This window comes from Scyliorhinus canicula, chromosome 18 (genome assembly GCF_902713615.1).
Source record: "Scyliorhinus canicula chromosome 18, sScyCan1.1, whole genome shotgun sequence".
In the NCBI taxonomy this organism is placed as follows: domain Eukaryota; kingdom Metazoa; phylum Chordata; class Chondrichthyes; order Carcharhiniformes; family Scyliorhinidae; genus Scyliorhinus; species Scyliorhinus canicula.
Genome location: NC_052163.1, coordinates 23,704,546 through 23,721,696, shown reverse-complemented (window position 1 = coordinate 23,721,696; position 17,151 = coordinate 23,704,546). Strand labels below are relative to the sequence as shown.

At 46.8% G+C, this 17,151-nt stretch overlaps 1 protein-coding gene across 1 annotated transcript in view; it reads right to left on the bottom strand.

The window, feature by feature from the left end:
* Positions 1–17,151, bottom strand: part of tbc1d16 (TBC1 domain family, member 16) — a 131,721-nt gene that overhangs the window by 78,391 nt on the left and 36,179 nt on the right. Inside the window, exon 2 of the mRNA XM_038777204.1 lies at positions 10,847–11,054. Coding sequence (XP_038633132.1) covers positions 10,847–11,018 — 172 coding nt within the window. The 5' untranslated portion in view covers positions 11,019–11,054. The remainder of the gene's footprint in view (positions 1–10,846; positions 11,055–17,151) is intronic.

Genomic DNA, 17,151 nt, shown 5'->3' with positions numbered 1-17,151 from the left:
ACCGTCACAATGGTCCAGCTTTGACATTTGCCATGGACCCTCTCCATTGCCTCTACAACTCTCCTCTTAAATTGGTAGCACATTGAACAGATTTAAACTACAAAGACATTATAGCTCATTCCTTCTACTGCACCGAAGGCTCAACATTCAAAAATTGAATTCTGACAATTGAAGCGGTTTTGATCATGAGGGAAGAGTTCATCTCATTTCAGTTTCATATGTAAAAATGAAGGAGTTATTCGTATCAACAAAATTACCATAGTTTATAATATCATTTTCCTGGATTCCTCCATGTATCAGACTTGTGACTTTAGACCCACAGCAATGTGGTTGACTCTGAACTGCCCTCTGAAATGGCCTTGAGCCACTCAGTTCAAGGGCAATAAATGCTGGCCTTGCCAGTAACACCCACATGAAAGAACAAAAATAAATGAAATTCAAATCTGTAGAAACAAGCTTAAACATGGTTGCCCACATAATTATTCCATATAATGTATGCTGATGTTATCCTTGTGCTGTTTAAAACTGAAAAGACAAAAATATTTTAAGCACAAGAACCCTTATAATTCCATCCCCTAAAATTGCAGAACTATTTGAAAAAGTTTCTTCCTAATTATTCAGTTACCTCTATTCTAATCATGATATTTTAGTAAAAACCATGTATCAGGGAAGAGGATGTCCGCATGTGCAATTCATATAAAGAATCAGTTTTAGATTCCACTAAATAAATTTACAGTTTTATCAGCACTAGCAGACGTAAACATCCTCCTAGACTTGAGGCCATAAAGATACTTCATTTGGATGAAAATGGAAAAAACCTTCCATGAGAAATGACAAAATTAGTGTTCCTCAACAGCAGTTGCTAAATCCAGATGATCACGTAGAACTGAAGTGAATACAAATGCATCAAATCACTTTACACAATCCTATTATTGAACCATCCTGACCATGGTACAGTTAAAAATGTTTATCCCTGATTCAAGGGCAGATTGTTCGCAATATTCAAATTTACACTGTTAAATATTGTCAGGCCTGCTTGTTAGCTAACAATTACCTGTAAAATTCAGTTATTTTTATTTAGGTTCAGCTGTGTCAGAAGCGACTAAGTGAATTGGATATAAATATGATAAGCTGTTCTTTTATGTAAGCAGCCTACATTCCTGGCCAAACTGCAGTGGTTATGGATTTATGAGGATTCAACTGTACGTCCAGTCGGTTTTGGGTTAATGACATCCAAAACATTTCCAATTTACAGTATAATGGGAAATGTTCCAATAAATTGTCATAATCCACAATGCAGAGGATGCACATCAAGCAAAAACCAAAGCCCTGAAATTATACAAAATGAATATTTTGCATGTTTGAATGGAATTGCTGTGCTTTTTTTTTTAAACAGAGGTGTCAACCTGTTAAAATAAATGGGTGAGTGCCTCCACTAAAGTAGGAAAGGAATTTCATACACTTAACATTGATATGCCAGTTTTAGAACAACACATTTTCATGGCTGAAGCATAATACTCAGAGAACATGCCCATAATTTGATTATTAAACTACAGCAGTGTTACAACACAAAGGGAAAGAAAATATAAATATTGGTTGCAATTGAAGGCTGCTTCAGTAAATTGTTAATTGAGGAAGGCAGGATTACATTTTATCGTTTCAAAACAAGTTACATTAGTTTTATCAATGGCTAGCTTTTTTAATCCGGAAAAAAATCATTTTTTTCTCTTTGAAAGTCCTTGGTCAGTTCATCTTTGAAAGTCCTTTGTTGAAAAGCTCAGTGGTTCAAATACTTCAGCATGGTCTCCAGTGTAGAATTATCCAATTCAAATTGGACAGCCAAGCTTTTCCAATGGAATGCAAGTGTTGCCACAATTCTAGCTTCCTAATCTGAATTGATAGATGTTTAACCAGTAGATATTACACAGATCTCAGCTGCTGGAGAGTTTCAATAGTAAAGAGAGAGCATAATATTAAAAATAAATTTTTGCACACATCACCAGACAAGTTCCAAGTTCCTTGGCAACATTCGGCCATTGCATACAACATTATTCACATAAACTCTTTTACACATATTTATGATCACTTCTTCAACCTAGCAGTTTCACAATCTTTCTAATCATATGGCCTGGACCATTAACAGAGCCATTTCTGGACCATTGACAAAGCCAGCACTTCTTTGTATCTCACCACCCACAACCCATTTCAATTGCCACTTGACTCTGCAACATCTCTTCCCCTTAAGTCACTTATTAAACTGTATTTTGAACCACCAGCCAACTGCCTACACTTTGGCTCCCCGCTAAAATCCTTGTGCAGCTGTCAATCTGCTTAATCATTCCCTCACCAAATTTGATATCCTGGTTTCTATTAACCTCTACGTCCGCCCATTCTGACTGTAACCCCTACATGGCCCCCATTTACACTTCCTCATGTCCACGGGGTTGACTGTATCTGGCACATAAATCAGTGATCAGAACTGACTACAAAACCTTGCTTTCCTCTGCAAACAAACATTCTTATCCTCGAGAGCAAATACGAACAATGGGCTTCTTAAACTATCCCCCAACCTCTCCATTCTCACCTCAAAGAGGAGTTCAAATACTTACTTGCCTCTGCTAATTCACATCTTCCCCATGTCTACAAGTTAAATCTCCTATAAGGAACCACTTATGTGATTAGGCAGTATAATATGGGGTAGTGTGAAATTATTCACAAGGTACGAAGAATAAAAAAAGAGACTAGAAAATGCTAATATTCAGAGGGATTTGAGGATTCTTGAACATGAATCACAGAAAGCTGATATGTAGGTACAGTGAATAATTAAAAAGGCAAATGATATGATACTCCAACCCCTTGCAATAAAGGGTAAGCACATCTTGCTGCAATAAAATAGGGCTTTGGCAAGACCCACACCTGGAATATGCATACAATTTTGGACACCTTATCAAAGGAAGCATGTATTTGAAATTGGTGCAACAGAAGCTTGTTCGGTTGATTCCTAGGACGAGGGGGCTGTATTTAAGAGGAGACATAGAATAAGACGGGCCTATATATTCTCATGTTTAGAATAAGAGGGGATCTTGCTGAAACATATAAACATAGACCGGGTAGAGGCAGGAGGACCTTTCACCTGACTGGAGAATCTAGGCAGAAGGATGATGGGTGGGATTCTCCGGCCACATCCGACCAGCAACCAGAGAATCCCACCCAAGGTGAACGGACTTCTCCACTGGCCTTTTCTCGCCCGTGGTGTTCTTGCGGTGGGTGGGATGGAAGAATCTAGCCCGATAATTCATGTTCTTACATGATCCATCTTCCCTGTCCTTGCTAACCCATCCTGGTTCCCCATCTCATAATGGCTTCAACTTTAAATTCTCATGTTTCAATTTTTTTATGTCAGTAACTTCCACCTCTCCTCCAACCCTCAGAATGCTGCATTCCTCCAACTCTTGGCTCCTCCTCCCTTTGTCCCACCTTGGAATCTAGGAAGTAGACTCTTGAATTCTCTGTCTCTCCACTTCCTTTAAAGGCCCACTGTGAAATCCACCTGACTGATCAAGCTTTTGGTCTATTCTAACATTTCCTTTAAGTCATGTCCATTTTATGTCTGATTCTGTTTAGTGCCTTAGGAATATGTTTCTATGTTAAAGATACTACATAAATGCAAATTGTTGTTGATAGCGTCATTTCCTGAAGACAATTACTGACTGATTAAATATTGGGTAACATTAATAATATTACTTTTCACACGTGGCTGTTGTTCAGCCAATCACAGTCAGCATTTCAGCCCAAGGACATAATATTTAATATATTATTGCCTATTAAAGAACTGGCTTTGCCTGTGAGTCTTTTAAAAGTATATACAAACCATCCTCTTAAAATTGCTCCTCAGTGAGACAGTTCATAAACACACTTGTAATAGTGGTGTACTAAACAATTTAAAAATAAATTCTCTGTACAAATTTTCTGCAATACAATAGCTGTTATTTAGAGAATACATTTAACCTAGAAAGAAATGAACAAAGACCTCTTGGTCTTATCTACCCATCACCTTTCTTTGCTATTTCAAATATTGGTGTCAATAAGATATTTTTACTTCAGTTACTGATGAATTTATTTGCCCATTTTCAGATCAACGGCGAATATTTTGAATGTTTTGGTTTGAACTCGGTTTGCTCTGATCTATTTCTACAGGTCAAGTGCAATGGCTTCAACACTAGAGGGCACCCTACATTAACCTTGGCTAAGAGAAATTAAAGATAAGTTCAGTGGTACGGTACCATCACGAAATACTCAAATACTCATTTGCCGTTTTCAGTCAATGGGATTAAACCTTTCAAGGTCAAGTACATTCATATTGTTTTGCAGTCTGTCGATGTATTACTGGAATAACTTCAAGCTGTAATCTGAGATCCTTGCGCTCGCTCCAACCTTTCAGTGCTTTCTTTGCATACAAATGTTCTGGCTCCAAAAAATGGAAAACACAAAGCAGCTTTACAAATAGACACAAGACGTTATACAGTTTTCTGCAAAGGGTGGCACATTAATTAACAGAAAAGAGTAAAAGTGGTGGATTTTAAGCAGATGTTGATCAAAAAGCTAATTTAAAATCCATTAAATTAACACATCCACTAAGATCTTCGGTAGTTGTGAAATGTGTTCCCCCGCCCCCTGGAAATAATCTTCCTACTTGTACCCATGCCACAGAGCAGGAGTACCTTCTACTGTCTGCTTTTTGCTACAGCATTTTCATAACACTGCAAAGTACGCAGCTTAACGCCAAGCAAACAAGAAGGCCAGCTCTTTTAGGCAAACAAATCTGCCAATCTACCAATACATGTGTTGACTAATTAATGGATAATGAAACCCTAAACCTCAACTAGAGCTCTCAACTCCCATGTTTGTGTGTAATGCAAGTATGGGACAGGAGAAAGGAAAAGCTGTATTTTGAGGCACAGAAGCGAAACTGAAATTGTTCATACCATTGACAGGTAACAATAGAAGAGGTTTACTCAGCTTTCAAAAGTTTTGTTCAGGTGATTTTGAGTAGAGATTATTAACATTATTTGTAATGATGCTCAAATGCTAGCATTCAGGTTCTGCATTGACGGCAACATCGAACAAAATGGTACGTTAGAAATGGGTTTTCATTTTGTGAATCTCTTTAAAAAATATATAAATTAGGTCTTCCAATGGCAGCTATGAAGGAGTAGGTCGCACATTTAGTGGCTCCCGCTCACATCAGACCTTTGGACCTCCCCCCCCCCCCCCCCCCAACCCGGATTTTCTATCGGACTAGATTTGGCAAATTGATGGAAGAGGCAATTGTGGAGTGGATTCCTACATTGGTGCATGGAGAGGCGCACTAGAAGTGCTCACAAAGGAAGAAATAGATGTACAGAGAAGGCTTGGGCTGAAGCTGCAGCGGGAGAAAGCATGGCGGATGACCAGAGTCCTGACTTTTTGACCCAGTGGTCAACGGAGCAGCTGATGCAGTTTATTCAGGAGGGCTTCGCCAAGCAGAAGCAGGAATGCTTGGACCCGATTAAAGAGTCGATTGCACAGCTGGAACTTAGATTGGATGGCCAAGATCGGGCAATCCAGAAAGTAGAGAAGGTGCTGGCTGAGCAGGAGGAACATCAAACTGCGGTGGAGTTGGAGGTGGGGATGCTGAGAGACCAGATGAAAAGTCTCCTAGAGAGAGAAGGTGGAGGACCTAGAGAATAGGTCCCGCCGGCAGAACTTGAGAATCACCGGTCTCCCGGAGGGGTCCGAAGGAGCGGACGCTGGGGCATACATAGCGGGCATGTTCGAGACGTTACTGGGGGATGGGATGTTCTCCCGACCCTTGGAGGTGGACAGAGTGCACAGAGCGCTCGCGAGGAAGCCGCGAGTGGGGGATCCCCCAAGGGCAATGGTGGTGAGATTCCACAGGCACTTGGACAAGAAGTGTATTTTATGGTGGGCCAGGCAGACACAGTTGTAAATGGGAGAACAGTATCCTGCGGATCTATTAGGATCTGAGTGCGGAGGTGGCCAGGAGAAGAGCGGGGTTCAATCAGATAAAGGCGACCCTTTTTAAGAAAAAGGTGAAGTTTGTACTGCTGTATCCGGCCCGTCTCTGGGTAATGTATGAGGAGCAGTATTTTGATTTTGAGTCGCCCGAGGAAGCGATGGGCTTCGCTAGAAGGAAAGGACTGGTGGTGAACTGAAGACTTTGAACTTTGCTGCAGTGCTCACGTTAAAGTTTCTTGTTCCTTTCTTTTTGGGCCATTATTTGGAATGCCTTCTGTATTGATTTGGGACTTGTTGAAAAGCTGAGTGAGTTCAAGTTTACATTTGCACTGATGGGGGATGGAGGTTGTTAGATGCTGGATCTTCTGTTTGATCTTTTCGTGGTTTATCATGTTTTTCTTAAATTTTTTATGGCAATTGTGTTGGGACTGCTTTTCTTTTGAATATGTCAGAAAGGAGGTCGGTGCCGTTGGCTGCCTGGCGGCAGGCCGGCAGATGCGTGGGGCGTGGGCTGGAGACTGGCTCAAGAAAGGTGATGGCTGATGGGCAAAGGGGGGGGGGGGGATGAGCCCCACAACTAGGCTGATCACATGGAATGCGAGAGGTCTAAAAATGGACCTGTTAAGAGGGCACGCGTGTTCGCGCATTTGAGAGGACTGAAGGCAGACGTGGTAATGCTACAGGAGACGGACCTTAGAGTAACTGATCAGATCAGATTAAGAAAGGGATGGGTCGGACAGGTTTTTCCACTCGGGGCTGGGCCCGAAGACTAGAGGAGTGATCCTGATTTTTTTTTTTTAAATTTAGAGTACCCAATTATTTTTTCCAATTGAGGGGCAATTTAGTGTGGCCAATCCATCTAACTTGCAGATCTTTTGGGTTGTGGGGGTGAAACCCACGCAGACACGGGGAGAACGTGCAAACTCTTCACAGACAGTGGTTGTGATCCTGATTAATAGGCGAGTGGTATTTGAGGCGGGAAGAATAGTTGAGGATGTGGGAGGCCGGTACATTATGGTCAATGGGAAACTTGAGGGGTTGCAGGTGGTATTAGTAAATGTGTACACGCCAAATTGAGATGATGTGGAGTTTATAAAGAGAATACTGGGGAATATCCCGGACCTGGATTCGCATAAGTTGGTCATGGGAGGGGACTTAAACACAGTTATTGACCCTGGGTTAGACCGGTCGAGCCAAAGGACAGGCAGGGTACCAGCAATGCCAAAGAAGCTAAAGGGGTTCATAGAGCAGATGTGGGGGGGGGGGGGGGGGGGGGGGGGGGGACCCATGGAGATTTGGGCAGCCGAGAGTGAAGGAGTTCTCCTTTTACTCACACGTGCATAAAGTGTACTCCCGGATTGATTTTTTTATTTTGAATAGGGCTCTACTGACCGGGGGTAGTGGACATGGGGTATTCGGCAATCACAATCGCAGATCATGCCACACAGTGGGTTGACCTACAGGTTAGCAGGGAGAGTAGCCAGTGCCTGCACTGGAGGCTGGACGTGGGACTTTTAGCTGACGAAGAGGTGGCGGCTGAGGAAATGTATTCAGAACTACCTGGAAGTCATCGACACGAGTGAAGTTTCGGCGGCGGTGGTCTGGGAGGCATTGAAGGCGGTGGTTAGAGGGGAGCTGATCTCGATATGGGCCCATAGGGATAAGGCAGACAGAGCAGAGACGGGCCAACTGTTAAAGGAGATATTGCAGGTCGACAGGATGTATGCGGAGATCCCAGAGGCAGGGCTTTTAAGGGAACGACGGAGGCTACAGGCGGAGTTTGGCTGGTTAACTACAGGGAGGGCAGTAAAGCAGCTGAGGAAGGCAAGGGGACAATCTATGAGCATGGGGAGAAGGCCAGCAGAATGCTCACACAGCAGCTTAGAAAGAGGGAGGCAGCCAGGGAGATTGGGAAAGTAAAGGACGGGGACGGGTACCTGGTTGGAGACTCGGCAGGGGTGAATAAGATGTTCAAGGTGTTTTACAGTAGGCTGTATGGGTCGGAAACCCCAGCTGTGCCAGAGGGGATCAGGCAATTTTTAGGAGGGCTGAATTTCCCGAAGGTGGACGGCGGGTTGATAGAAGGGCTGGGAGCCCCGATCGGGTTGGAAGAGATAGCAGAGGGTTTGAAGGCCATGCAGTCGGGTAAAGCCCCAGAGCCGGACGGGTACCCAGTGGAGTTTTATAAAAAGTTCTCTGGGATATTGGGGCCGCTGTTGATGAGGACATTCAATGAGGCAAGGGAGCGTGGGGTGCTTCCCCCAACGATGGCACAGGCCACGATCTCATGGATCCTGAAGCGGAACAAGGACCCGGAGCTATGTGGGTCCTACAGGCCGATATCCCTATTGGATGTGGACGCCAAACCGCTGGCCAAAATCTTATCCTCTAGGATTGAAGACTGTGTTGTGGACGGGATTAGGAAGGACCAAACAGGGTTCATTAAGAGTAGGCAGAAGGTTGTTAAATGTGATCATGATGCCCTCAGAAGGTACGGATGTGGAGGTAATGGTTGCAATGGACGCAAAAAAGGCTTTTGATCGGTTGGAATGGGAATATCTGTGGGAGGTTCTTGGACGGTTCAGATTTGGGCGGGGCTTTATTGAATGGGCCAGGTTGTTGTATCAGGCTCGTGTCGCAAGCATACAGATGAATAGGACAACAGACTATTTCAGGCTGCATCAGGGGAATGAGACAGGGATGCCCCCTCTCCCCACTGCTGTTCGCGTTAGCCATAGAGCCGCTAGCAATTGTGCGCTGAGAGCCTCAAGGGGCTGATCCAGGGCGGGGGGGAGAGACCCACTGGAGGGGATGGAAGAAATTATGAGGATTTTGGGGGAATTTGGCCGGTTTTCAGGGTACAAACTAAATATGGGGAAAAGTGAGATGTTCGCGGTCCAGGCAAGGGGGCAGGAGGGGCGATTGGAGGAACTGCCGTTTAGGGTGGTAGGGGGAAGCTTTCGGTACCTAGGCATCCAGGTGGCACAGGAATGGGAACAGCTACAGAAGTAAAATTTGGCCCAATTAGTAGACCAAATGAAGGACGATTTTCGGAGGTGGGACGCGGTCCCGTTGTCTCCAGCTGGCAGGGTGCAGACAGTGAAAATGACGGTCCTCCCGAGATTCCTGTTTGTGTTTCAGTGTCTTCCCATCTTTATTCCACAGTCCTTTTTTAAACGGGACAATAAGGTAATCACTGGCTTTGTATGGGCGGGTAAGATCCCGCGAATAAAAAAGGAATGCTTGAGTGTGGGCTGGCGCTGCCGAACTTTAGTAATTATTTTTGGGCGATGAATATAGCCATGACCAGGAAGTGGGTTGTGGGGGGAGGGTTGGTATGGGAGCGTGATGAGGCAGCTTCATGCAAAGTAACACTAGTTTGGGGCGCTAGCAACGGCACCTCTACTGTTCCCACCCGTACGGTACTCCACCAGCCCTGTGGTGATGGCGGCCCTGAGGGTCTGGGGGCAATGGAGGAGGCATGTGGGGGAGGAGGGAGCATCGGTGTGGTCTTCAATCTGTAATAATCACCGGTTCGCCCTGGGGAGGATGGATGGAGGGTTTCGGAGATGGCAGAGAGCAGGGATTGAGAGGATGGGAGGTTTTCTAGCTGGAGGAGAAATCTGGATTAGCAAGCGGAAATTAATTTAGGTATCTGCAGGTGCGGGACTTCCTACGCGGGCAGGTCTCAACCTTCCCGCTCCTACCACCAAGGGGAATACAGGACAGGGTAGTTTCAGAGTGTGGGTGGGAGACATTTACAAGGAACTCATGAGGTCAGATGAGATGCAGACCGAGGAGTTGAAACGCAAGTGGGAAGAGTTAGGAGGAGAGATACAGGATGGTCTCTGGGCGGACGTGTTGAGTAGAGTCAGCACGTCCGCAACATGTGCCAGGCTCAGCCTGATACAATTTAAAATCATTCACCGGGCCCACATGACAGTGGCCCAGATGAGCAGGTTCTTTGGGGTAGAGGATATGGGGCAAGGTGTGCGGGAGGGCCAGCGAAACATGTCCATATGTTCTGGGCATGCCCGAAACCTAGAGAATTCTGGCAGGGGTTTGCGGAGGTCACGTCCACGGTGTTAAAAACAAGGGTGGCACCAAGTCCAGAGGTGGCAATTTTCGGAGTGTCGGAAGACCCGGGAATCCAGGAGGAGAAAGAGGGAGATGTTCTAACCTTTGCTTCCCTGGTAGCCCAGAGACAGATTCTATTAGCTTGGACGGACCCAAAGCCCCCGACGACGGAGACCTGGCTTACTGACATGGCTAGCTTTCTCTGTTTGGAGAAAATCAAGTTCGCCTTGAGGGTCAATGTTAGGGTTCACCCGGAAATAGCAGCGTACATTGTTTATTTTGTTGTAAAACCATAAATACCTCAATAAAATGAGTATTAAAAAAAAGTAGATAAATTGATGCAAGTCTCCCTTTCCTGTCTGGTTCATGGATGACCATGATTGCACAACCAAGAGACAGGAGGACAGTCCTGTTTCTTCAATTCTGTCCGTGTAATTTTTGAGCTGGTAGAAAGATGCTCAAAAGTGGCACAGTGACAGTTGTTCGTTCTTACTAATCTTCCACATTGTACAACCCGATTTTATCCATCAGCAAAATCAGCAGCAATTTATGGTTGCTAACTACCGCTAAAAGAAAACAAGCAATTACCAACTATCTAAATCAATATATGGACAAGTGTAGGTTGGGTGCAATTGCAATTTCAATCCATTGCCCATTAGAATCAACACATTAACTAAATTGGAAACATCTTAACGAGCGATGACTGCTCAAATCTGGACCATGAAGAACAGTTCAGCTGCATGTACTATACCTGGGTGGTGTTCTCCAAGGCCTCGCAGCAGGTCTGATGGATGGACGCAAACATTGTTCTTTGAGTAAATAATTTCACCATCCAGAATTCTGGAAGATCCACTCGACTGGTTAAAGGTCAGGAGGTCAGAGGCTTTTGAAGATGCGCGCCGCAGGAGCTGACCCAGAGACATCTCCAAGGATATCTTTCCATCATCTGAATTCTTCACCTGGAGCAAAACAAAAATTTAATTTCTTAAAAATCAAATTAAAGTAGGTTGAAGGAAGACCAACCTCTTAATGATGCTGCCTAGCTACACCTGCCACTGCTTGCCCAGTTTAAATCAGGATGTATTGACAACATTACTAGGAGCAGAGGAACAGGAGAAGGCCATTCAGCCTTGAGCCTTTCCTGCCATTCAATGAGATCATGGCTGATTTGTGGCGTAACTGCATATACCTGCCTTTAGCCCATATCCCTTAATATCTTTGCTTAACAAAAATCATACCTTGATCAGTTCTGCTACTCAGTGGCACCTTCTCTTCCATTATCTCATTTGTTCCACCCTTCACAGCTTGCATTTAAAATTTCTTGTCCTCTACCATTCATCAATGCTATTCTCATCAAGCTACTGACCACCCAACTTTCCTTCCTGGCCCCCATGTGTTAGCTGATAGTGGTCATGAAATGAAAAGAAAATCGCTTATTGTCACGAGTAGGCTTCAATGAAGTTACTGTGAAAAGCCCCTAGTCGCCACATTCCGGCGCCTGTTTGGGGAGGCTGGTACGGGAATCGAACCGCGCTGCTGGCCTGCTTTCAAAGCCAGCGATTTAGCCTGGTGAGCTAAACCAGCCCCTCATAGTTCCTTCTCCTCAGGTACTTCCTCCTCTTCCTGGAAGTCCAATAGTTTGATTTCTACAGATGTTTCTGTAACCAGAGGTTTGTGAACCATGATTGACAACATCAACCATGAATGGGTTTACAAGGAAGGCAAAGCAGAATGTCAACTTCTGCAGGTCATCAAACCTAGCTCAAAAATTATCAAGTAGACTTTGGATTTTATCTCTGTATTCTTGAGTTTGTGATTTTTCATTTCAAATGTGAGGAGATGTGTTCACCCTCCTTTTGAGATGTAGAAAATGGTTTACATTTTTTGACAGTTTTTTTAGCCAAAGCCTTGCTTTATTCTGGAAGCTGCGAACTCTTGAAGTACAGTCAGAAATAATGTTATCCTGCCCCTGGATGGCCAAATTGAGAGCTCACAGAGACTGCATTATATCAGTGAGAAACATCAGATCCAGTATCCATTCTTTATCTTCCAGTTTGTGGATAGGACTTTTCCATGAAGTGCAATGATAGGCTCCAATAGTTCCACAAACCTATTTAAGACATGGCTGGCCAACAAACACCCCACAAAACACCTGGAAAGATAAATCATCAGGCTTGTCTTCGAGATCCCAGTCCTTAAATAACATTTTGAACTGTCAGTGAGTCTTCCCATTTGAGTGGACAATTTCAAGGACCATTTTCATAACATTTTTGTACTTGGAAGTATCTGGGTGCCAGATTATCACAATGAATGATGCAATGAATAGTGAAAAAACTAAGGAAATTTGGGATCACTTTTCATGTTTCCCCAGCATTGCAGGTGCGCCATCTCTTGCAACACTGATGAGTTCATCCAGTAGTACATCCGCATTTGTTAACCCTCCATCAACTGCCTCTGGCTGTTTAGGGATGGTTTTAACATGGTTAACAACTTCTTCTGTCACTCTGATTTAGGAGGATAATCAGATGAAAGTTGTGATTCATTTTGAAGTGGTGTTTCAAGTTACTGGCTTTGTAGTGAGTGAGTGATGCACTGCAGATAAGGATCCTCCTGTTAACCCGTTTGTCCCTTGTTTTCTCATTTTAATTTTGGTTATTCTGCTGTTTAAATTTTTGTACCTGGACAATTAATGTGCCTCTGCCTTTAGGATGTACTTCACCTTTAATTAGAGTGGCTGATTGTGGTAAACCACTGTATTGTATTATACCTGCTGTATGTAACATGCCTGGGCTTGCCCCTGCAGTTTCTGCCTGTGGCTCGGGTATAAAGATGGCCAACCTCCGGCCCTGCCATCAGTCTGGGGCTGGCTGCCAGCAGGTATCTTTAAACTAATTAAAGCCACAGTTCCACTCCCAACTCGTCCTCTGTTGTTATTGATGGTACATCAATTTAATTAACTTAAAGTTTTAAGATGGACCAATCACTCAAACCTGATCGCCTGGAGCTGGACCCCCAAGCAGTCGATGCCACTAGCATGTTCGAACACTGGCTACGCTGCTTCGAATCCTACATCGAATCCTCCACCATCGTCGTCGTCGAGACCCACAAGCTGCGAGTTCTCAACTCCGGGTGAACCCGCAAGAATGCCTTATTATCAGGGAAGCGACCTTGTACGCGGATGTGATAACGCTGTTGAAAGGACAGTATGTCAATAAAGTCAACAAGGTGTACACTAGGCATCTCCTTGCCACGAGGCGACAGCGCTCCGGAGAATCACAAGCTGAATTTCTGCGCACATTGCGGGTACTCAGCCGGAACTGCAATTGTAAGGCGGTATCGGCTGTCGAGCACAGAGTTGTTGATCCGGGACGCCTATGCCGCAGGCATAAAGTCAAATTACACCCACCAGCGCCTACTAGAAAGGGGTACACTCGACCTCCAAGAGACAGTACAGCTTTCAGACTCATTAGAAGCGGCCTTCCACAACATGGATGCCGACACCTTCGACCATGCGGCACCCTCGTGGACGTAGTGGCCGCCGCCATCACCCGACCCGGGGGGCGCTGCAACCCAGTGCCGCGCAGTAACCTGCCAAATCCGGAGCCCCATAGTGCTACTTCTGTGACCAGGGTAAGCACCCCAGACAACGCTGCCCAGCAAGGAGCGCAACCTGCAATGGGTGCAGAAAGAAGGGCCATTTCGCTAAAATCTGCCAGGCCCACCCCGTTTTTAAACCCAGCAGCGCTGCATGTAGCCCGTGGATGCTGCCATCTTCACCACCTCTTGCCACGTGCAACCCCTGGAGGCTGCCATCTTCACCGCCACTCACCACGTGCGACCTTTGGAGGCTGCCATCTTCACCGCCACTTGCCAATGGCGACCCCTGGGGGCCGCCATCTTTTAATCACCCCGCCGCCTCCCGGAACCCCTGCTCACCCGATCGTAAGCTGACCTCCGCTACCCTCGATCAGCCTGCCCACCTTTCGCAGCACACCTCCATCACCCTCGACCAGTTCACCTCACCAACTCCATGGTGGCTGTCCGGATCAACGGCCACGAGACAACCTACCCTTTCGACTCTGTGAGCACAGAGATTTTTGTTCATCCAGATACGGTACGGCGCTGCTCCCTCCCAATCTTACCCGCGACCCAGAAAATCTCCCTGGCTTCCGAATCGCATGCCGTGGAAGTCCGTGGGTACTGTGCTGCAACCCTTACAGCACGGGGCGTTGAGTACAAAAACATCAAACTCTACGTCCTCCCTCAACTCTGCATTGCCGTGCTACTGGGGCTCGATTTCCAGTGCCATCTCAAAAGTGTTACCTTGGAGTTCAATGGACCCCTGCCCCCTCCCCCCCCCCTCCCTCACCATCTGTAGCCTCGCGACCCTCAAGGTCACCCCAACGCTGCTCATCGCTAACCTCACCCTGGACTGTTAGCCAGTCGCCACTAGGAGCAGACGATACAGTGCTCGGGACAAGGTCTTTATCAAGTCATAGGTCTAGCGACTCCTGCGGGAAGGGAGGCCAGTACTAGCCCCTGGAGAGCCCAAATGGTGGTCATCAAGACTGGTGAGAAGCACCGGTTGGTAATCGACTACAGTCAGAGTACCAACTGGTACACGCAGCTCGATGCGTACCCCCTCCCCCGCATATCTGACATGGTCAACCAGATCGCGCAGCACTGAGTCTTCTCCACCATTGATCTGAAGTCCGCGTACCACCAGCTTCCTATCAGCCCGTAGGACTGCCAATAAACTGCCTTCGAGGCACCTCTATCACTTCCTCGTGGTCCCCTTCGGCGTCACCAATGGGGTCTCGGTCTTCCAATGGGAGATGGACCGAATAGTTGACCAGTTCAAGCTGCGGGCCACATTCCCGTATCTGGATAATGTCACCATCTGCAACCATGATCAGCAGGACCATGATGCTAACCTCCAAAAATTCCTCCAGACCGCCAAGCTCCTTAACCCCACGTACAATACGGAGAAATGTGTTTTTTGCACAACCCGCCTAGCCATACTTGGCTATGTTGTGGAAAACGAGTCCTAGGGCCCAACCCCGATCGCATGCGCCCCCTTCTGGAACTTCCCCATCCCCACTTTCTCAAGGCCCTGAAGAGATGCTTGGGATTGTTTTCCTACTATGTCCAGTAGGTCCCCAATTATGCAGATAAGGTCCGCTCACTCATTAAATCCACCCTTTTTGCCCTGACGGCTGAGGCCCGGCTGGCCTTCAATCTTACCAAAGCAGATATTGCCAAAGCTGCAATGCACGCAGTAGATGAGTCCATCCCGTTCCAGGTGGAGAGCGATGTGTCCGACTTTGCCCTAGTCCCTACCCTCAATCAGGCGGGCAGGCCCGTGGCTTTCTTCTCCCGTACCCTCCAGAGCTCCGAGATTCAACACTCCTCCATCGAAAAGGAAGCCCAAGCCATTATGGAAGCTGTGTGACATTGGATGCATTACCTAGCCGGCAGGTGATTCACTCTCCTTACTGACCAACGGTTGGATGCTTTCATGTTCAATAACACACAGCAGGGCAAGATCAAGAATGACAAGATCCTATAGGTGGAGGATCAACTCCACCTATAATTATGATATCTTGTATCGACCCGGGAAGCTCAATGAGCCCCCAGATGCCCTATCCCGCAGTACATGTGCCAGTGCACAAGTAGACCGACTTCGGGCCCTCCACTGACCTCGTCACCCGGTTTTTCCACTTTATCAAGGCCCGCAACCTGCCTTACTCCATCGAGGCGGTCAGGTCCATGACCAGGGACTGCCAGGTCTGCGCGGAGTGCAAACCACACTTCTATCGGCCAGACAGAGCACACCTGGTAAAGGCCTCCCGGCCCTTTGAGCGCCTCGGCGTCGATTTTAAAGGGCCCCTCCCCTCCACTGACCATAATGTGTACTTCCTCAACATCATTGATGAGTACTCATGTTTCCCTTTCGCCATCCCATGTCCTGACATGACCTCTGCCACAGTCATCAAGGCCCTGCACGGCCTCTTCACCTTGTTCGGTTTCCCCAACTCCATCCATAGTGATCGGTGTTCCTCCTTCATGAATGATGAGCTGCGTCAGTACCTGTTTACCAAGAGCATCGTCCCAAGCAGGACTACCAGCTACAACCCCCGGGGGAACGGACAGGTGGAGAGGGAGAACGCGACGGTCTGGAAGGCCGTCCTTCTTGCCCTACGGTCTAGAGGTCTCCCTGTCTCCCGCTGGCAGGAGGTTCTTCCCGATGCGCTCCACTCAATCCGGTCGCTCCTGTGCACCACCACCAATGTGACCCCTCACGAGAGAATGTTCGTCTTCCCCGGGAAATCCACCTCAGGGGTCTCGCTCCAGGGCCGTCCTCCTCCAGAAGCATGCGAGGAGTCAGAAGTCGGATCCCCTGGTCGAAAGGGTCCATCTCCTCCATGATTACCCACAATATGCCCACGTGGCTCACCATGACAGGCGGGAGGATTTGGCACCCGCAGGTTCACCAGCGACCATCACCACTGCCCCGACCCTACACCTTCTCCCTTCATTGGTACCCATGCTGCACTAGGGCAATGGCATACTCCGCTAGTCCCAGTGCATGGCACGCGAGAACCCCAGGGCCCGTAGCCAGGCACTCATCTACTTGGTGATGCAGAAGACGACACGCTCCTGGACACGCAGGCATCAACACTTCATCCGACACCAGTATCCACACCACAGCCGGGACTGCAGCGGTCACAACGGACAGTCAAAGCCCCCAACAGACTCAATATATAATTCAACCCGTCCACTTCACCTCCGCCGGACTCCTTTTTCTTTTTAAACAGGGGGTGAATGTGGTAAACCACTGTATGAATTATACCTGCTGTATGTAACATGCCTGGCCTTGCCCCTGCTGGCTCCGCCTGTGGCTCCTCCCTTCGGGCTCAGGTATAAAAAGGTGGCCAACCTCCCGCCCTGCCTTCAGTCTGAAGCCGGCTGCCAGCAGGTATCTTTAAGCTAATTAAAGCCACAGTTTCACTCTCAACTCATCCTCTGTCGTTATTCATGGTAAATCACTAGTAA